A 23,814-nucleotide genomic window follows, 5' to 3' on the forward strand; every position below is an offset into this window, starting at 1 on the left:
GAGGGAGAACTTGAACCTCGCCTCAGAAACAATTTCTATGACTTTTCAGTGAATCAATTAATAAATGACAAAATAAGCACATATATAATTTATCTCTCTTAGGATTATAATGCACTAGAAAGACAAAAGAAACTTTTGAAATAGACCATTTTGAGATGTTCTGTTTTGTAGAAAAAAGATATGAATCAAAGTAAATACTTTATTCTTAGCTTATGACCTTCTCTTTTCACCAAAGTCTTATTGGGCCTCTATCAACTTCTGAATTTCTTTTCTTGGTAGTCTGATTTAAAGACAATCAAATGCCTATAATTCATTTTCTATAGAAAAGACCTATCTGGGCTTTCTCATATACAATATCACAGATCATCTTCCTAGGCTATCTTAGTTCTTTTGTTTATTCTCAGCCAAAATACTACAAAAGAACATTTGATATTCCTGAAAAAAAAAAAAAACTTTAGAAATCCATAGTATAATAAATTTAGCCCAAGTACTACTATTTCAAAATATCACTTTCAATATAGAACAACCAAACACCAACCCAAACTTACCAATGTATAGTAGTGTCCCTTAGCCAATGTCTAGACAATAGATTAGTTTAGCTTTCATGTTTATTACAATCGTATATATCTATTTATTGACCAAGTATTATTGTAGGGTACATGTGTGTGTGCAGGCACACTTGCACATGTATGGAGAGAGAGAGATTGTGACAGAGAAGGAGAGAGAGAGAGAGAGAGAATGAAAATTTTATATACCAGTCTATTTATAAGTGCCAGTACTTTATTAAGAGCAACTACACTAGGTGAAGAGGTATCAATGAAGTTGATTATAAAACCTAGTTTATTCCCCCAAAAAAAGGAAAAAGAAAGAGTAATCTAAACTTTTTTTTTCCTAACTCAATTTTTCTCAGTTCAAAGACAAAGTCTTATTGGGTTGCTCCAGTCCTTCAGTCTTTTGAAAAAGAACATCAAAGAAATCTGATTGCTGAATTTCCAACTATTCCATCTCTGACTAATTGATTACATTTTCCTATTATTTATTCCGAATCTCTAGGAAAATGATATCTATGGCTATTGATCTTAAACTTAAGATTGGAAGTTAATACCAAAAAGGAAACAGTTACTCTCATCATGCTCCTTATAATGTTTTTGGGAAGTTTGTTTTCAAGCCTTCATCATCATCTTCATCCTCCTTATCCCTAATCCTTACTCTTTTTATAGTCATTAATTTCAAAGTCTCTCTGATAACTTGGAGCATCAGATCTTCTCAGAGGGATTTGATATATTTTTGCTTACACACAGCCCAGAGAAGACATTGAACTTGTCATTAGAAAACTTTCATCCAATCTTGGCTCTATTTCTTAATACCTCTATGATGTAGGCTAGTCCATTCATGCCACTTATCCTCAAGTATAAAATAACATTCAAGGTCTTTTGACTTCTGATTTTATCCTTATATACATCCAGTCTAGTCTAATCACCATCTCAAATCTTCTGAAAAATTAAACTATATAGTCTAGTTTCACTGCACAAACATCTTGCATTTATTGTCAAAGAAGTCACTACTTCTTTTGATAAATATTATTTATCTATATATTTTCACAAAATGGTTTGTCTAGAAAGAAATAAAAGCTATAATATTGCCTTAAAAGTTTTAAAATGTATCTGAATATGCTAATGAAATCCAATATAAATTTATGTTAATTATTCTCCACTGGAGCCTCACTGCAGTTGGGCAACCATTATATTTTTTTCCTTAAATGAGTTGATATCCCATTTAGGTTAACTACTATGTATCTTCTCATCCCTCATAAAAAGTCTTTCATTTCACCCACTTCCTCCCTTTTTTACACTCCTATCATTCAACTTCTTCTTACTATATTTCATGAATTCTTTCTTGTTATTCCCACTAATTGCAGATATTATCCACGACCTGAACTCTCTTCTCTTTACAATCTTTATTGTATTACTTGATAATTTAACCAATTATCATCTATATGCAGGAAGATTCCCATTTCTATATATTCAGTCCAAGTCTCTTTCCTAAGCTTTAATATTACATTGACCATTGAATTTCTTGACCTTAATTTTCTACCACTAGCTCAAACTTGCGTATCCAAAATAAACTCATTTTCTTAACTTTTAAAACCTTTCCCTTTCAGAATTCCTTCTTGCTGTCTAGGCACCAATGTCTTTCCAGTTGCCCAAGCTTGAATTCTCAGTATTTCCTGAAATTTTTCCTTATTTACCCTACATGAATCCAAATATTTGCCATATTTTGTAGTGGTTTTTTTTAACCTTCACATTTCCCTATTTGGCCTTTTTTTTTCCCCACTCATACAGTCACAATCCTAATTCAAGACCTTTAGCCTGTTAGCTGAACTACTGCAATAATCTTAAAACTGTGCTCCCTGCCATGTTTTTCTCTACTCCAGCATATTCCCACTCAGTGACTAGAGATTTTTCTAAAGCATATGATGACGTCACCACCATCCTGACTCAGTAGAATACAATGAAATTTCAATGACCTCCAGAATAAAATATAAAATTATCTTTTGGTGTTTAAAGATCTTTAGAATCTACTTCTTTCCCTAGACACTAGTCCTAGATTGCTTGAAATTCCTCAAGCATGATATTCTGTCTGTATTCTTTGTTCCTTTCCATTGGCTGTCTTCCAGGTCTAAAATGATCTCATTCCATTTTGTCTACTTCTTTTAGCTTCCTTCATGACTCACCTCCAAGCTTACCTTTTGCAGGTAGTCATTCCTTATCTGTCCAGGTACTGATGTCTTCTCCTTTCAAATTATGTTCCTGCTATTCTCATCTTCTATGTATCTAGTTATTTAAATGCTATTTTACTTCTCTGATCATTCCCATTAATATGTATTTTTTTCCCCTTTAGGGAATTTTCTCTTTCTTTGTATACATTGAATTCCACACAATACCTAGCATATAATATGAGATTAGTAAAAGTTTATTATACAAGCTAATTTTTTACTTGAGATTTTATCACCTATATGAATTAGTTTTGATTTTCCTTGACATCCTTTATTCTATCTCCTGTATCTATCCTTTCTTCCCTTTTTCCTCTCTCCTCCATAATATCCTTGTATTTTAGCTTCTCACCTTTCAAGACATCCTATGTTCTCTGTTTTCCTACCACTAGTTGTTGATTTCTTCTAGTATAGTTTTGTTGGGAGGAATCTGATGAGCTCATTCACCACAGATTATCAGTGATTGAGTTTTCCTTTCTAAGGTCTTTATAATCAGATATAATCAGTCTATAAAACAAGTTTAAGGGAATGGACTTACATTTATAAAATTTGGCAAGGTTGGCAATATTGAAGCTATGTCATTTAGGTTTATCTCTTCTTTCTGAAATGACTTATGATGGTGAATAACAGATTAATACATACTGATGATAAAAGCATTACGGTTATATGATTGAATTTAATTTTACAAACATTAAATAAGCTCCTATGTTGTCTCAAGCATTATATTTGATTCCTCTGAAGCTTCCTCTGAAGTGAATGAACTATTTTAAAGATAAAAACATTGAATAGATATGTATAATATAATAATAAATGATAATTATTTTCTTTAGGGTTTTGTGTTTTTGAAATGTAGATAGGGTATCTCATTTGACTTTGTAGTTGAAATTTAATTTTATAAACATTAAATAAATCCCTATGCCATTATTTCAAGCATTGTATTAGCATGAGAAATAAAAAAACAAACAACAACAAAAAAAAACTGATCTTCAACTCTCAAGGAACTTACATTCTCTCCAATGAGTGTAGTTTCCCCCCCCCCCCCGAAGAACCTTAAGAAATAGAATATTTTTTGAGGAAGGTGGATAGTTAATACATAATCAGGGCATCTAGGTGGCAAAGTAGATACAGGGCCAGGCCTGGAGTCAAGCAGACTCATTTTCTTAAGTTCAGTTCTGATCTCAAATAGTTACTAGCTAAGTAACCTTGCACAAATCACTTAGCCCCATTTGCTTCAATTTTCCCAGCTATAAAAATGAATTGGAGATGAACATGGCAAACTGCTCTACTATTTTTGCCAAGTAAACACCAAATACATTCACAAAGTATAAAACATGACTGAAAGTGATTTAAAAACTAAAAAACGATGATCCTGAAGGAGGATGGACTAAAAGTTTTCTCAAGGTCACCCTCCTCAAGGCATCAGTCTTGGTATTCTTTTATAACCATCATTATAATATATAATCTTTAAGAAGGTGGAGGTTGATGGGCTGTAGACTACCCTGGACTTTGATCTTAAATGGAGAAACAAAAATTAATGGCCCTGCCTCAAAAAAGAATGTAGTTCATTCACATGGCAGTGTGCCATTAAGTAACACTTTATGATTTGTAGTGGCTGTCTCTGCTTTCTCTGAAGTGAATGAACTATTTTAAAGAATAATAACATTGAATAGATATGTATAATATCATAATAAATGATAATAATTATTTTCTTTAGGCTTTTATATTTTTCAAATGTAGATAGGGTGTTTCATTTGACTCTGTAGTTGAAAATTCAAAGTATTAAAAATTACATTTATATATATGTGCATTTGGATTCAGGCTTAACTTTTATTCCTCCTTCCTCTTGTGTTTTCCAGCTGCAGAAGGAATGGTATGTAATCTTCTGTGTTCAAGTGATGGCTGCTGGGGGCCAGGCCCAGACCAATGCTTATCTTGTAAACGTTTCAGCAGGGGACGGACTTGCATTGAATCCTGTAACCTCTATGATGGGTAAAAAAAACTTGCTCACTAATTTTTTTTCCTCTTATGTTCTCATGTCGTTCTATCATATTGGCATTTTTAGACAATATCAATCTAATAAACTTTGAGGATGTGCATATTGCTCAAAGTTTTCAGTGAACATCAAATACTTAACCTTTGTTTGAGGGATCAAATGCTTTATAGAAATGTACAAGATATTTCTTTAGAAAGAAAAAGAAGGCATAGATTTGGAATAAAATCTATATGTGTCTTACCTAGGAAGAGTGTTGTAAGATTCAAATAAATATAGATTTCTATTGACCACACATTGACTTAAAAAACTCACAACTTAAAATTATCTGTTTCTTATTATTTGTTCACTTTTTTGTTAAATATTTACCAATCACATTTTAATCTGAATTGCTGCCATATGAGGGACCCATTGCATCTGGTAAACTATGAGTCTGACAACTCGATGGTAAAACAATTTTATGAGTAGCATGTAGATCTGATTGAATGATAATTTAAATAGACAGCTTGGATAATACAGATAATTCTAACATATTACCTGAAATAGATGATTGTCTCCAGTTTTCTTCCTTTTTCCAACCTTTATATTCTGCATTCCAAATTTAGGTCCATGTCAAACTTCCCTATATTGTTTATAAATATGCAGTGAAAGAATATCTCTTATTGTAACTTTGGATTAGGTCACTAATACAAGTTATTGATGTTTCCATACTGTTTTAAGATTTACAAAGTATTTTATATACATTATTAGCTGATATGAATGTCATGATAACCCAGTTAGATTTTTTTTTAAAGTATTCATGTTATCATTTTACAGATGAAAATGAATGTCAAAAATGAGGGGTAGGGGAACAAATATTTATTAAACACCTACTATATGTCATGTACCATGATAAGAGCTTTTAAAAAAAAACACATTATTTAATTTGAGATTATAACAATCCTCAGAGGTAAATTCTGAAACTGAGTCAGACAGAGTTAAATGACTTCCCCAGGGTCACACAGCTAATACATTTCTGAGGCAGGATTTCAATTCAGTTTTCTTGACTTTAATTCCTACCCTCAATTTACTGTACCACCTAGCTGCATTAAGAAGTAAAATGACTCACTTCTATATCAATAAGTGCAATGTGTTTACAAGGTTTTATGTTTGGGATGACTATTGTTTCAGTTTCTTGATTGATGATCTGTCATGTAAATAGATGACAATGTTTGGAGGAAGGTTACAGTGAAGTCTTTCTTGGAAATATTCTCCTACTAGGACTATAGCAATCAGTTATAAGAACATTTTAATTTGTTTTCCCTCAGGAACTACAGCTATCTTGTTGAAAACAATAATATCAACCCTGTACCTTGTTGTGCAGAATTTCATATCCTCATAAAATTAGTTTATCATATTATGTCATTTCATGCATCATGGTTGTCCCTCATTAGGAATGATGTGTCTTTTGTTTTTGTTGTTGATCCCAAATCAGATGTTCTCATATGCTTAACTGCAAGGGTTTTCAAACATTAGATTTGCTCTGTCTCACTTCAATGCCCTGTGTCCCCTATCTTCCTATAAAGCTCCCAAAATTATTTTTTGCTGGATCTCTTTGGTTTATACTAGTATCAGAGAGTACCTGTCATTGAGCAGATAATAATTGAAGAGTTCAAACCTAGTTATACCAGTCTCTTGGAAAGAAGGCAAAACATCCTCTATGAAATGAGGAAAAGATGATAAAGAAATGTTTAAGTATGAAAACAACACTCTTAATATTTTCCCCAAAAATATCAGTTATAATTGAGACAAAATATTGCAACACATGATGTATATTTTCCCTTTGAATTGTCTTCTTTTATGCTTCATATAATTATTATAAAGAGTGTTTTACTTGATAAGTTACATGATGAAAGAATTTTTCAGAAGAAACAAAGTAAAGGGTTGTCATGACAAAGTGGATAGGGCTTGGAATAAGGAAATCTTGAATTCAACTTTTGCTTCAGAAATATACTTTGTATTACTCTTAGCAAGTCACCTACCTTCTGTGTGCCTCAGTTTTTTCATTTGCAAAAAATGGAGGAAATAGTGTATGGTTATTTAGTTCTGTTCTAACTCTGAAATTTATGAGCCTATGAAACATATTTCTGAAAAAGAAAATGACCTGAATATGTAGTAAGAGCAAGAAATCATTTATGTACTGCCTATTGCCATCATTGTAATATCAATAGAAATAAAGAACTCTGGGACTTTCTGCCTAATCTACACAGAAATATAGAAATGAGTCATACAAAATGAGTAGACCTAAAGGGATTATGATCCATATCATTGGAGGGAATATTCAAAAAATATTTGGAGATTTAAGACGAGGTCAGAAAAAGGGTTAGCATTTGCCTATTTTTGAATAAAAAAGCATCTTTAATTGGAGAACAAGTTTTACAAACAGAATTATATTGATAGACAGTATTTTCTATGGCTGAAATCTTGATTTTGGATGTTATCAGGAAATGAATTATGTTATTGAAAGGAATTTCCAAAGAATCTGAAAGTATTCTTTTGAAAAATTCCTTATATCCAATAAGCAAGAATCCTCCTGGGGATAGGGATTACAAAATATTGACAGCTACATGCATGTAAATATAACATTTTAAAAAAATGGGTAGAGATGAACTAATAAGTGGAGTAATCAGGAGAAGCCTTTTAAAAGAAATAGTATTTGAGATAAAGTTTGAAGAAGATGAAGTTAGTACAAATACTAAGGCATTGGTAAGGATGGCAAGTATTCTAAGCATAGAGAATAATATATGCAAAGGAACAAAGATATAGAATGGAAATTAAGGAAGAGAGCAGCAAATAAGTTGAAATGTGAGTCTTATCATGGAGTATATAGACACCTCTAAGGGCTCTGTGAATACATTTTAGGAGGTCAATAAATTTGGATGAGAAATCTTAAATATTTATAATAATTACAACAGCATTAATAATAATATTTAACAATTTAAGGTTTACAAAGCCCTATGCTAAAATTATATTACTTCTTTTCATTCTCAAAACACTGGCAGAAAAGTGACATTTAGTCCTTTATATATGTAGGAAAAATGAGTCAACAGCTATTCACAATTAGTAAATATCTAAGGCTAAATTTGAATTCATTTTCCTGAAATCAAGACTATCTTTTTATTTATCCACGGTACTACCCAGGTGCTTCTTCCCCCTAACACCCACTAATCTCTAAATGAAATTTATCATACTCTTTAATTGTAAAGGGAGATACTAAATATCATTTTAAGAATGGATTCATAGCCTTCTCCAGACAACCTAAAGAGTCCATGACACAAAACAGTTAAGAATAGCTAGAATGAAATGTGTGTGAGGGAGAGTATTAATGTGAATAATGTTAGTAATCCCTGAGAGAGAAGCTGGATCCAGATTGTGAAGGGTTTTAAATGCCAAACAACTGAGTTCATATTTTATCATAGAGGCAATAGGGAACTCTGAAGCTTCCTCAGCAGGATTGGACCTGCATTTTAGAAATATCATTTTGGCAGCTCTATGGCAAATGCAATTATTACATAGTTACCAGATGGCCTTTTTTAATTTGAACATCATTGTTATTAGAAGTAGATTGTGAATTATCCTTTTAACCACTTTTGCAAATTCATAGGTTGAGGGTCTCTTCCCTTAGTCTGTGCCATGAGTTGTCACTTAGAGGATATAGGATCTGTAAAGTAGAGAATCACTCCCTCCTGAAATCCTAACTGGTGAGAGGTCAAAAATATGTAACATAAAGGAAACTTTATTATAGGAGAATTGAATGTTGATTCTTTGGCTTTCAACCATTGAGTGTCTGGTAAATGTAGATTATAGAAGTTATGTTACAGAGTTATATTTCTTGCCAGCATCACATGTACTTATTTTATTCTTTACACCCTCTACCATCCCATCACTCAATATCATTGATTCTTAGCTACTTTTGCACATGTATCATAAACAATAGCAGTTGATAGATGGAAGTCACATGATTATGTTAAAGGCAAATATCCACAATTTAAGAGAAGATGGAACATTAATTTTTAGATGACATAATTAAAAAGTTGAAAGGTTTTCTAAAAAATCTTTTATATTTTATGTAAAAATCATTTAATTCAAATGAATCTACATGGGAAAATATAACTAAATTAAAACAATCCTTTTTTAAAAAAATCATCACAACGAGGCATTCCCTCTAGGAAAGTACCTTTACAACTTCCCCTCAAAAGACGTTATCTGGGCATTTGAGAGATAAATTAATTTGCCCATGTTACACAACCATAATATATCAAAGGCAAATCTTGAACCCATTTTTTCTTGATTCAGAGGCCAACTCTTGATGAAAAAGAAGAGGATGTTGATTATGATGATAATAGATTTATATACCACTTTAAGGTTTATGAACCACTTTGTATTTATCATCTCATTTTACTCTTACTTTTATTTCTGTGGAAAAGGTACTCTAATTATCCTCATTTTATTAGATGAGAAAACTGAAACAGATAAAAGTTAAATGACTTGCTTAGGATTTACATAGTAAATATATGAGGCAATATTTGAAAACTGATCTTCCTGACTCTAGGTCCTTTGCACTATTCAGTACACAATGCTGCCTCTCAATGATACTTGTAATAAAAGCATTAATATTAATGATACTAGATCAGAAATCTAAAAAACCCCAAATTTATCACATTAAGATTTTCTTCTTAAAATTGAAAGACTCATCAAAAAGAAATTGAAGAATATTGAGCTTTTAAGGATCAGTAGCATTCATGTAACTTAGCAACAACAAAAAATATAATAATTCAATAGCTATCCTCAGGTGTTAAAATATTAAGCTTTAGCCTTAAGTAATTTTTTAATGACTTTTAAACTCGTTGACATCCACACTCATTAATTTTAGGTAAAATGATTTAAAAAAATGTCTTTGCCATGTCAATGAAATCTTCACTTTTATACTGTAGGCTGAATTGAATCATATTACATGACTAAGTAGCTTTCCCCAATGTGGAACTGAGTATTCACTCTAGTGGAGAATATGGAAAACCATCTGGCTAACAATTGCATTTTCCCCTAATGGAGAAGTTATTCCTCCATGTACAGAAAAAAAAAAAAAGTTCCAAAATTTGTAGCATATATAGAAACAACTCTATTATTTATCTTTGAAAGAAGAGTTTTTAACAGATGTTATTATGTATTTCATGTCAATGGCCTTCTTGCTCACTTATCCTCATGTGCCTGATGTTTTTTTTTCCAGTGAATTTAGAGAGTTTGAGAATGGTTCCATCTGTGTGGAATGTGACTCTCAATGTGAGAAGATGGAAGATGGCATCTTGACTTGCCATGGACCGGTAAGCATGAAGTAAATATGATATTGTAACATCCCTGTTTGTAGCTAGGCATTTTATTGGATGTACAAATATGCTTATCATAGCATTGTTTCATTTATTTGTTCATCTAATCTTATAAATTTATAATTTAGTAGTGGAGATAAAACCACAAATAATGAAACTGAAGCAGGATAGTCATAACATACTACTAAGAATGGCACAAAGTAATTATATCAACTATTATGGATGTTTGACAAGAGGAAGGACAGTGTGATCAAAAAAGATTCCCTTGGAGATTAGAGACTTCAGAATAATACAGCATACAGATAACTGCTGCTTATTTGACAGTTATACTTAAAGCAGAGCCTTCTTTTTTGTGTCATAAATTATCCATGAATTAGTCTAATTATTATTATTAAAGTCACTGTGCCTCTTTCATTCAAATTATCATAATAATCCTTCACATCACTTTTCAAGGTATCATTATTATCATGTCTCAAATATCATTAGACATTAATAAATGTAGGGGCAAAGATTTCCAGTATAGACAAACATTAATCCAAAAGGAAACATTAACATTTTAAACATTTGTTTCATCACCAAATTTAGAAAACACCTATAATCTTTCTTTTCCATTTTCAATCCCAGGCTACTGATTATTACAAAAGTAACGTTTGTATGCTTATTGGTTTGATTACAAATTTCATGCTAGCTAACTTGAAATGATCTCTCACTATAACTCAGCAAATCATTTTTCATTTCTTCCAAACCTTTCATTCTCTTCTTAATTTTAACTATAACCCTTTTCCCTCACTCAAAATAAATTACTTTGACTTTTTAAAAAGTAAAACCAAACCAAACAAAAACCATTTAAATATATTTGTTCTCTGAACTGATACACCAATTTAAAACACATACTCTCTTCATTTCTCCCCTTATCCTTTTTCCAGAGTATCTTGGTGCATTATTTATTCCCTTAGTTTCTTGTTCCTTTATTCTTTCTGTGTCTAGGGTTTGGATCTGTCATTTAATTTATGTAGAAAACTCTTAGATGAGAAAACTGATTCTATCCATGCAGGTCAGTACTGACTCTGAAACTTAGAATTCTAGAAAAATTTCCTAGGTTAGAAGGAAATGAGATGAGTTACTTGGGATCACAAAAAACATTATGCATCAGAAGTAAAACTTGAACCCAGTTCTTTGTAGCTCTGAGGTCTCCTCTCTGTCTACTACCCTTCTCTTTGTCCATAAATACTCTCATTTTCCCTTTCCTGAGAAAACCATTTCTCGACTCATTCCTTCTTTAAACATTTATAAACATTAATAAGCCTTTTGCATTTCAGGGCCAAGGTTCTAGAAAGAGTTCTATCTAGTATACTTTGTCATGATTTACTTGCTTTTTCTCATTTGGCTTCTATCTCCAAGATTCTGATTCATCCTTATTGAGTGGCAAAATCTCCCTTTCCCCCTTTCTTTGTTTGTCTAGTACTCATTAGGGCGTTTCACATACAGCGGATGCTTAATAAATGTTTATTCACTGACTAACCAGTCTACTGGAATTTTCTTTTCAAAGATGCCTACTGACATTATGATTACTAAGTTCCAAGACTTTTTTTCAGCCTTAATAAAGTTCTTCATTCAGGAGGAGATTTGGGGGTTTATAAATAACTCTTTAACCTAACAGCAATTTATAATCTTAAAGTGGTGGGAATTCTAATCCACTAAATCCTATTAAAAACTGAGACTAGTTGTATGATGGAAAATTTAAGGAGAAGAAGAACCTTCATAAACTTCTGCAGCAATTTCTTTTTTATATTTATTTCTTTCAATGCATAATTCTTCAAATCCTACTAAAAATTAGCTCTTTGAGGTAGGGATCATTGTTATTATAGTATAATAAGAAGTAATCAAGTTTATTGTTTTCTTGTGGATAGAGCTGAAATTCTCAAACATGACATAGTAAATCCTGGAAAATTTAAGAGAGGATTTCCTTAAGAAATCTCAAATTTAGCATGTTTGGACATGGGCAGTATTAAGTTGGAGGGTGTTTCAAAGAAAGCACTAGTTTTGTTTTGTTTTGTTTTTTCTTTCTAAATTTCTTCAAGGCATATAACAAACTGAAAAATAACATATTCATTGCTGAACTCAGGATCTTTATTCAGATCCCAAACCTAGCACTGAATACGAGTATATCTTTGGACAAATCTCTATGGATCTCAGGTTCCTCTTTTGTAATAAGAAGGATGGTTGAGTAGTTTGATTCTGTAGTGTTTGCTTATTCTGCGGCCATCATTCTATGAAGCAGCACCTTGCTCTGGGGTACACTTCAGACTTTGTCCACCATGCTCAAGAAATCTCTTTATACTAGAAACTCATTGTAGCCCTAGAATTTGCACATTGGAAATACCCTTTAATCCTGCAGCTTCTAAAACTAAAAACTATTTTTAAAAAAAGTGGTTGGATCTTGCTGGAATCAACAAAAAAGGCAATAGACCTACCATTTTAGCTCTAAGCTACATTCCTCACTCTCTTTACCTTGGCTTCCAAGTTTCCCCTCCCCTCTTCCCCTTCCCTCCTTTCCCCCTCCACACACATCCTTATCATCTTCCATTTAAAGTTTTGCCCCCCCCCCCCCCCCCAGAATGGATATTTCTTGAGGGCAAGGACTGGCTATCTTTCAGTCTGCATTTATAATCCCATTAGTTAGCATGATGCCTGAAGCTAGCAAACTCTTTAAAAAATGTTTGTTGATTAACAAGATTCACAAGTAAGGATAAAAAAAGTCATTGCTTTTTATCAGTGAGGCTGGAGGGAACTGATATGAAGAGGGGAGCAGCTTTGTGATCTGCTAAAGTAATCATAACCCTGATGCTGAATTCATATGTTCGTCATTTATTGCGTGGATTCAACTGGAGGAGTTGACAGAAATCAAGAGACTGAGACAGAGACAAACTATAAAGGAGAAAAATAAGTTGAGAGACAAGAGAAAAATAGTTTTCTAAATCCTTGTTTAGTTACATGTTTTGCTTACTTATCAGAGAGAAATGGTACTTATTCACTTAGAGATATACAGTCTATACCTTCTGGCTTTTAGCCAATTCTCAAATGGGGACCTAGATTTTTGAGTTAAGAAGTGGTCTGGAGTCAGAGATAAGAAGAGGATATTGTCTTCACTTCTATTTTCACTCATCATGTTTATCAGTGCCTTCAAAGCTCTTAGGTTCTTTGGGGATTTAGGTCCAAAAGATCAGTTTAAGTATGTAAAATTAAATCTATAGCCATTTGAGTTTCTTTAAAATTCTTTTTTTTTATGGTGAAATTGGAAGTTAGTTTTATTTTTTCTTTGGGATTTTTAAAACATTTATTGAATTTTGTCATGTTTAGAAATCCATTTATGCTTAAAAAATTTATGTTTATCTAAATCACATTTTTAGGGACATTTAGAAAACTAGGAGAATAGAACAAACGGTACCTGATCATATTTAAAACTAGAATGCAAATGGAATTTGAGTTTAATGCTCATATTGCCTTTGTCTCTTTTGCTCAGGCAGTTCATTTTTACATTGCATGATTCTTAATCCAGAACAGAAAAACCCAATTGACTCATACATAGTAAGTCTTTCTTTCCCCCCAAGCTCAACAAGAAGACATCAGCAAGTCAATTGTCTTGTAGGATAATTTAGGTGTACTACTGTGCATACTTGTGCAGTAAATGATTTCTTTTAATAGGCAACAATATGTGCATAAGTGCCCTGGAGCAGGTGTTAAAATTGGAAGCATGAAAACTGTACTCTTTGATAGGAGATAAGAAGTCATTATTAGCAGTCTTTTCCCAATGTACAGACTAAGAATTCTTTAAGGTATGGGTAGGGGGCCAGATGGGCAGCTACATAACACAGAGCACAGAATGCACAGAGAATACTCTGAAAGACTCATCTATATGAGTTCAATTCTGGCCTCAGACATTTATTAGCTGTGTGATCATGGACAAGTCACTTAACTCTGCTTGTTTCCTTATTTATAAAATGAACTGGAAAAGAAAATGGCAAACCAGTCCAGTAGCTCTGCCAAGAAAAACATCAAATAAGGTCATAAAAGTTAATCATGAACAATCACAAAATTTGTTGAGAAGACAGAGGAAGACTCAAATATTGGAAATCAGAAGTGTACATTTATCTACCAATTTTGTCACTGAAGAAAGGGGACCCAGACTTAGTGTATTTGTCACAAACATCCCTTCTAACAAGTCCATTTCACAGTGCAGCATACTCAATTGACCAGTTTCTCCCTTGCTTGAAGAATACTGCTTGGGCTATCGACACAAATCCTATTGGGTTGAGTGAAGCATGTTATTTTTCAGAACTAGATTATCTGCTTTGAATACCAGTCCACTTTTCCATGGATTGTAGTTTGTGGACCTCTTATTGTTCTTCAAAACTTTAGAAGTGAGCTAGTTGCAAGCTAGTCTCTTCTATCTCTAATATTAATTTACCTAAGATCTACAAAGAAATCCAAGAAGAGACCAAATAAAGGAGTCTGATGCAATTCACAACCAGTTTGATGAAGTGATGAGATAAGGCATCCAGTAACAGCACCTACTACCTTCTCTCTATCCAGAAGCTTAAATCATTCATTATTACTCTTTCAAAAGGAGAGAAAGAAAACTTTTATTTATTTGTACTAGTATAACAAATTGAACTTCAGCTCATCTGTCAATAAAAAGATTTCTTATCATCAAACAGTAAATGAACAGGAAATATTTAAAGGATTTCCTGTACAGTCTTTGAATTGAAGGTAGAATTCCTATATCTCACACTACCATATATTCCCCATAATCAGGAACCCTAAGCTTTCATGAGGATTGGTACCAAGTGGTAGTGTATTATTCATGGTTGAAGGTCCCTAAGGGGCAACCCCTATTTCATTATACACTAAATATTTAATTGAGGAAGACAAAGCATATTAGTGTTCAGCTACAGGGAGGATGAAAGGAATTGGAATTTCTAAGAGTATATTGAAGGTCAGAGATTTATTGAATTATCTGCCATGTGAGTGCTATGGGACTTAAGGGGAGAGGATTCCAAAGGGGATTGGTCCACCATTGTTGGAAAAGAGTGAGAAAGAGTATGTTTTATGTGAATTTTGAAATAAATTAGGAATTCTGAGAGGTCTTGATACAATGAGATGTGTTCACAGCATGGGATATTACTTATACATATATATGTATGGGGTATATATACATATACATATGGGATATATAATACTTATACATCAAAAATGGAAAGTAGAATTTTATGTATGAGAATTTTAAATGGGGTTCCTTTGGCCAGAACATAGTTCAGGAATGGTGACAATAGGTGATAAGACTAGAAAAGCTTTGAGTTATACTGAATTAGGCTTTCAACATAATACTATGGGTGGATTGTAATACAAATTCATTATTTTTATAGAGCTTATTCTCTCCTTAAGTTTCTAAAAATCATTTTGCTTAGTGTCAAAATAAGAAAATGAGAAAGAAATACAACATAAAGTATTGACAAACATAGATCATATCTAGAAAATGTTGGACAATCTAGTATTTTATACAACTCACAAAAGAAATTGTTACATAATAGAGTACAGTTCTATATTTACAAACTTGGATCCTTCTCAGTGTCTCAGGCATTTATAATGTTTGAAAAATAATATATAATAGAAGAGTTACTAATTATTATTAGTAAAAGTTTCTACATTTAGAGTATCCTATACTGATGAACTCACAGGTTCATTCACCTGACTCCTCACCCCCCAAAAAAATCCTTATATGTGATCAATGGGTAGAAATTATAGTGACAGACTTTTTCTATGTAAGGAAAAACCTTCTTAACTTTTAGGAGTCTTTAAGATTGAAATGAACTGCCTTGGTAAAGAGGGAGTGCCTCCTTATCAGAGTCTATCAAATAAAGATTGGATGATATTTGGAGTGTTCTCATTCAAATTCTAACTGGATTAAATAGTCTTTGATATTATTTCCTATCCTAAGATTTTATGATACTATTATCTATTGCTTTAGACCAATGGAAATCAATAGACAAAGGAGAACTTAACAGTCAGGAAAGAACAATGCTCAGGTTCTTCAGGAATATGAATTCTTACCACCTCCAAATATTATTTCCAACAAGTCACTGATTAAAAATAATTACCATTATAGAAATTGTAAAGAAAAATAAAATAAAAGCCACCCCAAATACTTGAACTAAACAAATCCCACTATTTCTTTTACCAAATGCATAAACATGTCAGAAAGTCAAAACTGATTTAGTCCATAAATGTATTTACAAAGTGGTAGAAACAGTGGAAAAATTTTCTTCATAAATAAAAGAACAAAAATTATCAAATCTCAAAGAGGGAACTTCAGTATCCATTTATATATGATACAACAATTAATGTCATACCATATTATTTATCTAATAAATAATATTATAGTGATATTGTATTGTTGAGATTATTTGCTAGAGTCAGACTCTCCCCATACCAAGCCCCAAAATGATGAGGTTACCAAAAATGATAGGATACAGTAGTGATACCCCAAAAGTATATTGGAGTTATGGGCTGGTATAGCAAGTTATGGCGTTATGTGTCATCTCAAAAGAATTTGTGGGTTTAGACATCATCCGGATCAAAGAACATAGGTTTTATTATGCTGCTATGAGCTGTTTAAATTCATAAGGACTTTTAGTAAGGAAAGAGGCTTTAGTAATTAACAAAGGGATAGATATGTTTTCCAATGGAACTTTCAATTTGCCAGGAGGAAGATTCAATCAAAGTGTGGCAAGTGTGGGGGCAAAGTGTGCTATTGTGATACTTAGCATGCCGACTTACCCCCAAAAGGAGTTAAATATAACTAGGAGAAAAACACCACAAGGCAGGATTATGGCAGGGTGACCCTAAAAAGAGTTAGATATAACTATTGACAGGTAGGCTAGAGAAACTTAGCAAGAATATATATTATGAGCAGATCCTTTATAAGGAAAACATAACTTTGGGGGTTTGACATCATAACTTGACTTTCTAATTGGATATAATAAAAGTGAAATTTCCAGAGACCTCTCCCTGGAATGGGTATGTAATCAAAAGTCCACTTGAAAAAAAAAAAAGATTTCTTAAGAACAAAGAACCCACTTCAGGCTGAGATCATGCTCTTCCTCCTTACCTCAGGGAGAGTCATAATCCTGTCAGTGCTTTAGGCTTTCTCTGCTAATGCCCACCTGGATACCTAGGACCTCATTAATATTATACACGTAATAGATATGATACCCACAGTTATGTAATATAATATAATCTAAAATAAATATATAATAATACATATTTATGTGTCTAATCCATTTATTCAGACAACTCACTATATTGCATGCAAGTAATTACTATCCATTGTTTGAAGAAATGACCCACTACTTTCTGATGTAGCCCACAACCTTTTGGGTAATTCTTATGGTAAGAAAACTATTTCCCTCTTATGTAAAGATTAAATTTGCATTTTTACAAGCTCTCACTCTGGGTTTATTCTTTAGAGGGAAAACTGAATAAGTCTAATCCTTCTTCTCTATAACATCCTTTCAAATATTAGGATACAGGTGACATGTATTCTCCATGCTAAATATATTTATTTTCTTCAACTAGCCATTGTTACCCTTTATATTGCCCTTTTCTAGAAGCTTTCTATATGATCATTTTCCTTTCTAAAATATAATGTACAGAACTTAATATCATATCTTATATGTGATATGACTAGGGTAGACTGCCTCAGCACTATTGCCTGGAATCTATAAAGCTCTTAGAGTAATTCAAAGTCATATTAACTCTTTTAGACAAAAATGTAATTTGACCCAGAAGAGCAGCATGGCTATAAAATAGTTTATGTGAAAGAAATCTGGAGATTTTAGAAGCTTGCCAGCTCAGTATCAATTGACAGTCAACAAGCCCAGGTGAATCTAAGCTGTAGTAAAAGATGCTTAGTATACCTATTAGGAAGATGATAATTCTGCTGAAAGTCAATATTCAGACTGCATCTTGAGTATGTGCTCACTTCTACATAATAACATTTTATAAAGGCTATTGATATCCATCCACAGAAGGACAATCAGAATGCCATAACACAAAGTTCATGCCACAATACAAGATTAGTTGAATGAACTGTGAATGCTTGGCTTAGAGAAGAAATAGCTGAGTTCAAGTATTTGAAGGACTATCATGAAAGAGGAATTAGATTTGTTCTTTTTGAGTCTATGAAATACAAAGAAGAGCAATAGATAGGTACTGCAAAGAGTTGGATTTAAGCTCAATATAGTAAAAACCTTTTCAACAATTAGACCCATTTAAAAGCAACTTTGATAGCTTTGGGAGGTAATGGGGTTTCCCTCTTTTTAGATCTTTAAGCAAAGACTTAGACAAATGCTTCTCAGGGATATCGAAAGGGACATTTTCAAAATAGAGAACTATCCTTTAAGTCTAAGATTCTTTGAACCTTTGAAGATTATTAGCAGATTCACTTCACAAAGCAAGAGAAGGATTCAGTAAGCTAGGCACAATGGACTTAACTGAACCAGAGCAGTTAGAGATAACTAACAGAGCAGTTAGAGATAAAACTGAAAGGGAAAAGAACCAAGAAATATGAAATAGAAGACCTGTCAGCATTTCTAGGGATCAGTTTTCATCAATGATAATAATGGAGCCCTTATATTTAGACTCTTCAATAACCTTTGTCCCTGATGTATTTATATATCAATTTTTAGGGAAATTAATTTAGATTAAATAGTTTCTGAGTTCTTAGAGTTACTCTAGTTCTGAAATTCTGTGATTTTTCTATTTACTATTCCAGAGCAATGGAATGTCATTTGTTTAATGCTTGGAGTTAGGGAAGAGAACTATGCTACTTCTTGTAATGACTTGAACTCTACTCTCTACTTCCAAATATTGCCATTTCCAATTTTTAATTAATACAAATTTTAACTGATACAAAATTATTATTGCAACAGGGAAACTAAGAGAATCCCATACTCTATTGAGCCAGAAAAGACCAGATCTCTTTGCTAAGTGCAAAGACATATTAGTTATTAAAACTGGACCAGACAAAGCACATGCAAAAATATGTTCTTGGGGGCAGCAGATTTTTGAAGATACCATTTCAAATTTTAAAAACATCCTAAAGGAGAAAAAGCCAAACAAATGGAAACAAATATGGGCGATAATTGAGAGGATTTTAAACTGGAAAAATATGGAGAAGACTTCAATAACTAATCCATATGCCTACTTTACTTTCTTTATAAAAGTTTTAGAAAAATTCTCTACCAGTGGACTGATATTATCTCGGTGAAAACACAAAAAAGGAGGCATATTTTAATAAATGATTTTGTGTATCAAATTTCATCCTTAAAGTTACACAATTAATGGAAAAGTAGTATCCAACCTTCTCTTTCAATGAAGTAGAGGAAAAACCTTATTTTAAAGACCTTTTTATGACAAGGTTTCTTCCATGCATTAGATGAGATTCTAGGAGAGTATAGTCACAAAGATAACTTGCTTGCTTGCTCTTTTTGAGAGTCCGGAAAATGCCAGCATCTGGATCCTACCCCAACCTCTGTTTCTGCTTCTAACCCAACCCTGGCAACAAGTATCCAGTGGAACTTTCTTTGAAGACAAAAGGCATACTATATCTTCTTCTACCAATTAACCAATCCATCAATTACCAAATATTTATTAAGCATCTACTATATCAGCCCCTGTAAGTGCTGAGATACAAAGGCAAAAATAGTCTTTATCCTTAAGGAACTGCCATTCTACTGATATAGATAATATGTAAATAACTAAGTACATACAAGATAAATAGAGTCAATGGAAGATAATTTCATAGGGCAGGAACATTGGCAAGTTGGGAAAATAGGAAAGGTTTCCTACATAAAATAAGATTCAAATTACATCTTGAAAAGTCAAAGATACTAAAAAAGAAAGAGCATTCCAGATATACAGAACAGTCAATTGCAATATCATGGAAATAAGAGATTAAATATCATATGTGAGGAACAGTTAAGCATGCTAATGTAATTGGATCCTAGAGTACATGGAAGACAGTGAATTATAAGAGGACTAAAATATTAGGAAGGGTCCAAGTTGCAAAGAGTTTTAAATTCCAGAGGACTTTAGGAAAATGAGAACTGGTATCTACCTCTTCAGGGACCATATCCTCCATTTCTTCATAGCCACAGCCACTGAAGACCTAGAAAAGAGAATTCTTGCCCCCAAATTCCTTGGTACCTTGAAATGGTTCATCTCCTGTATTTTTCTCAGTTGAAGTAACATTAAGGAAGAGACATTACCATATGATTTGTTGGAGAACCCTAAGGACTAAATGGTCTTTCTTTGTAACTTAAAGCCAAAACTCTGAAATGTGAGCTCCTAAATAACAGGGACTATCATGATTTTCTGTTTGCATTGCCAGCATTTAGCACAGTGTTTTAAACATATTAAGTACTTAATGGTTTTTATAATTTTTTTTTCATTCATCAATAATATTTAGAATGTTGTACATAAGGAAAAAATATTTCCATTTGAGTACATTAGCAATTATTTTCAGGGTCCTTACTTCCTATTTCAAAGTTGTAATGAAGATGACTGAAATGGTCTCAGAACAAATGTGGTATTGCCAGATATTGTAATCTAATGTTAACTGTCAAATTACCATGGAAAGAAAATGCTGTTATTCCTTAATTCCATTGAATTGATCACTTTCCATTCTAGTCAGTTAATATTGGGAACAAAACAAGTAAAGTTATGAGAAGAGAAGCTAAAATTGTGTCCTAATGGTAGATCCAAGAAATTTTGATAAAGGAAGACAACTGTAATATTCCAAAGCAAAACTTTTTTTTTTTTTTGTATTATTCTGTAAAGGTCCTGTTTGCAATAAGGTATCCTAAGAATTTGCTGTGTGTTTTTCATTGTAATTAATTGTTTTTACATAGTTAAATCCATATTCATTATTTTGGAAATGTTTCCAGTTTCTGAGAAGACAATGCTTAATGTATTCCTAGCAAGCCAACTTTCTTAATAATTTCAGAAAAAAGCATATCCATTTTTCTTTCTCTTCTCATTTGCAGGGACCAGATAACTGTACTAAGTGTTCTCATTTTAAGGATGGTCCAAACTGTGTGGAAAAATGTCCTGATGGATTACAGGGTGCTAATAGCTTCATATTCAAATATGCTGACCAGGACCATGAATGTCACCCCTGTCACCCAAATTGCACCCAAGGGTAAGTTTTCTGAAAGGGAAAATTCTGACTTTTGTAAATGTAGCAGGTCAATGTAGATGTTTTAAATTGGCCAGAAGAAATTCCTTCTACTTATTTGGAAACCATTTTTACTCTAGGCTCTAATATTGATTCATATCTGATGCTTTGAGTTTAGAGAGACATTGAAGTGAAACAATCAATTAGAAAATTATCTTTACATCAGTTTTTTTTTTTTCATTCCATGATAAACAATTTAGTTTCAACACAACTTGGACTATTCAAGAATTTGATAGTTGTTCTTCATTACATAATAACCTAACAATATATTTTTTAAAAATAATTTAAGTGACTTAAAGGGACAGACAGTATAAAATGGAAAAAAAATGACATTAGATGAATTTGATTAGTTTTTGAAGATGGAACCAATATATAAATGTTCCCTATCATGGAAGATTTTTCAGCTAAAAGTGGAGAATTTTATCTTTGCTAAGGAGATTGTGAAAAGAATAGTATTCTTTAAATGGGTTAGGAATTTAAGGGCCTCTAAGTTCCTTTCCAGTTCTGAGAATCAATAATAATATTTTTGATGTTGATTTTTAAAAAAATCTTGATTCAAAGATACAGTTTTCTTTTTTTGTCATAAATGTTTTTCAGTGAAGAAATATCCCTTTGATCCAGAGCTTTGACCAACTCCTTCAGAACAAGTGGGGATGACAGATGAAACAGAGAAACTTGAGAAAACAGAAATGTTTAAAAAAAACTGACCTAGACAGATACATTATTTAAAGACCATTTTAATTTCATATTATCTTATAATCTTGAATTCTTTTTAAGCAATATATTAAGTTTAAAGATGTGTATGTCTCTTTTCTCATTTAGTTAATAAAATTTATTTTACAATGACTATCAGATTCCCACATACTTCCTGAAGAGTACATGTTAATCCCTTTGGAGAGAATGAAGACATAGCCATACTTAAGCTTTGATTAGGAAATTTTCTTGAATTACAAGTAGGGGCCAATGATCAAAAAAGACAATGAGAATCCTGACTACAAAACAACTTATAAGGAAGCAGGGGAAAAAAAGGAAAAAAAAAAGAATAAAAAACACAAGAAGAAAATCTGAAGAAATACTTTCACCCACCTATTTCCCATCTAGGAATGTAAACAATTTAACCTTTAAATAATATGTATTTCCCCATTTACCTTTCTATGATTATCTTGAGTCCTGTATTTGTAAATTAAATTTTCTGTTTAGTTCTGTTTTTTTTTCAATAGAATTGATTGAAAGTCTTTTATTTCATTGAAGCTCCATCACCTCCCCTAAAAGATGATGCTGAATCTTGCTGGATAGTTACACCCACACTGAAAAATAACTGCTTATAGGACATTTTTTAAAGCAGTGCTTTCCCCCCAGTTCGTTGTAAAACCAACTTATTCTAGAACTGAGAGACTTTTCCCCCTTAAGCTATAACACAAAGTCCTTCTCCTGCTGTTATGGATACATTAACTCTGGCAGGTAAGTATGAGAATTCAAGATCTTTGCTAGTTTAATGACCAACTGGTAAGGAGATATTGCAGAAGCTAAGCAACCAACACTACCTATTGCCAGAGGAAAAGGCAACCATTTTTAAGTATTTCAACTATTTTCTACAGGATGAGTACCAGCAGCTTAAGCTGTTTTCCTCAGTGGCAGTCCTTAAAAGGTGGGATACTAAAAACTCTGCCATCCAAGTTCAGTTCAGCCAACATACCTTTGTCACTTCATTGAGTAATGTATGCTAGCACAAAGACCCATGGGGCTAAAATCATCACGAAGAAATATTTCATGGAGGAAGCTAAAAAGTGATAACTGGATACTAGTTGTGTGTTTTGGAAGGTGCTTTTTCCTGAGTTAAAATATTTCATGAAGAACAACAGGTACCTTTGGAAAGGAAGGAAGAGTCCAGGGCTAGGTGAAGGAGGGGTGGGGGTGGGGGAATGAAGGGGTAAAGGGGTAAGGGAGAGGGAACTTTACTTGTTAAAATAATCATCCACAAGAGGGTTTTATTGTTTTGCAGCTAAAATTAAACCAGTAAATTATTCAATATAATGTTGATGTCAACAGCTGTTGCCATTCAAAATGAGACCTTTTGCTGCCTTTGCAAATCTAATTACAATGGGACCATTAGGGAAATGAAAGTGAGATCGCAGAGACACAGGCTGGATCTGTTGCTGATATGTCTTCCTCCCAGCTCCTTTAAATCACAGTTATGCAATAAAGGGAAATACATACAGGCGGGAAGATAGAAGTAGAAAACTCTGAAAAAGAAATCGTTTTCTCTGAACTGCAAGATCTTGGATCCTGGCCAGAAGGAAGGATGAAGGTGTATTACAGAGAAGAACAAATCCCAAATGCTCACCTGGGAACCGAGAGCAAATAGAAAGGAACCAGTCTTCAACAGTGGGAT

At 32.7% G+C, this 23,814-nt stretch overlaps 1 protein-coding gene across 1 annotated transcript in view; it reads left to right on the forward strand.

Annotated features, from left to right (window-relative positions):
• The window catches only part of LOC127557027 (receptor tyrosine-protein kinase erbB-4-like), a 56,958-nt gene extending 33,657 nt beyond the window's left edge, over nt 1-23,301 (forward strand). The window contains exons 7-10 of the mRNA XM_051990513.1: nt 4,630-4,762; nt 10,030-10,123; nt 21,232-21,386; nt 22,020-23,301. Coding sequence (XP_051846473.1) covers nt 4,630-4,762; nt 10,030-10,123; nt 21,232-21,386; nt 22,020-22,038 — 401 coding nt within the window. The 3' untranslated portion in view covers nt 22,039-23,301. The remainder of the gene's footprint in view (nt 1-4,629; nt 4,763-10,029; nt 10,124-21,231; nt 21,387-22,019) is intronic.
• Nucleotides 23,302-23,814: the final 513 nt, after the last annotated feature.

Source organism: Antechinus flavipes, chromosome 3 (genome assembly GCF_016432865.1).
Source record: "Antechinus flavipes isolate AdamAnt ecotype Samford, QLD, Australia chromosome 3, AdamAnt_v2, whole genome shotgun sequence".
Taxonomy (NCBI): Eukaryota; Metazoa; Chordata; class Mammalia; order Dasyuromorphia; family Dasyuridae; genus Antechinus; species Antechinus flavipes.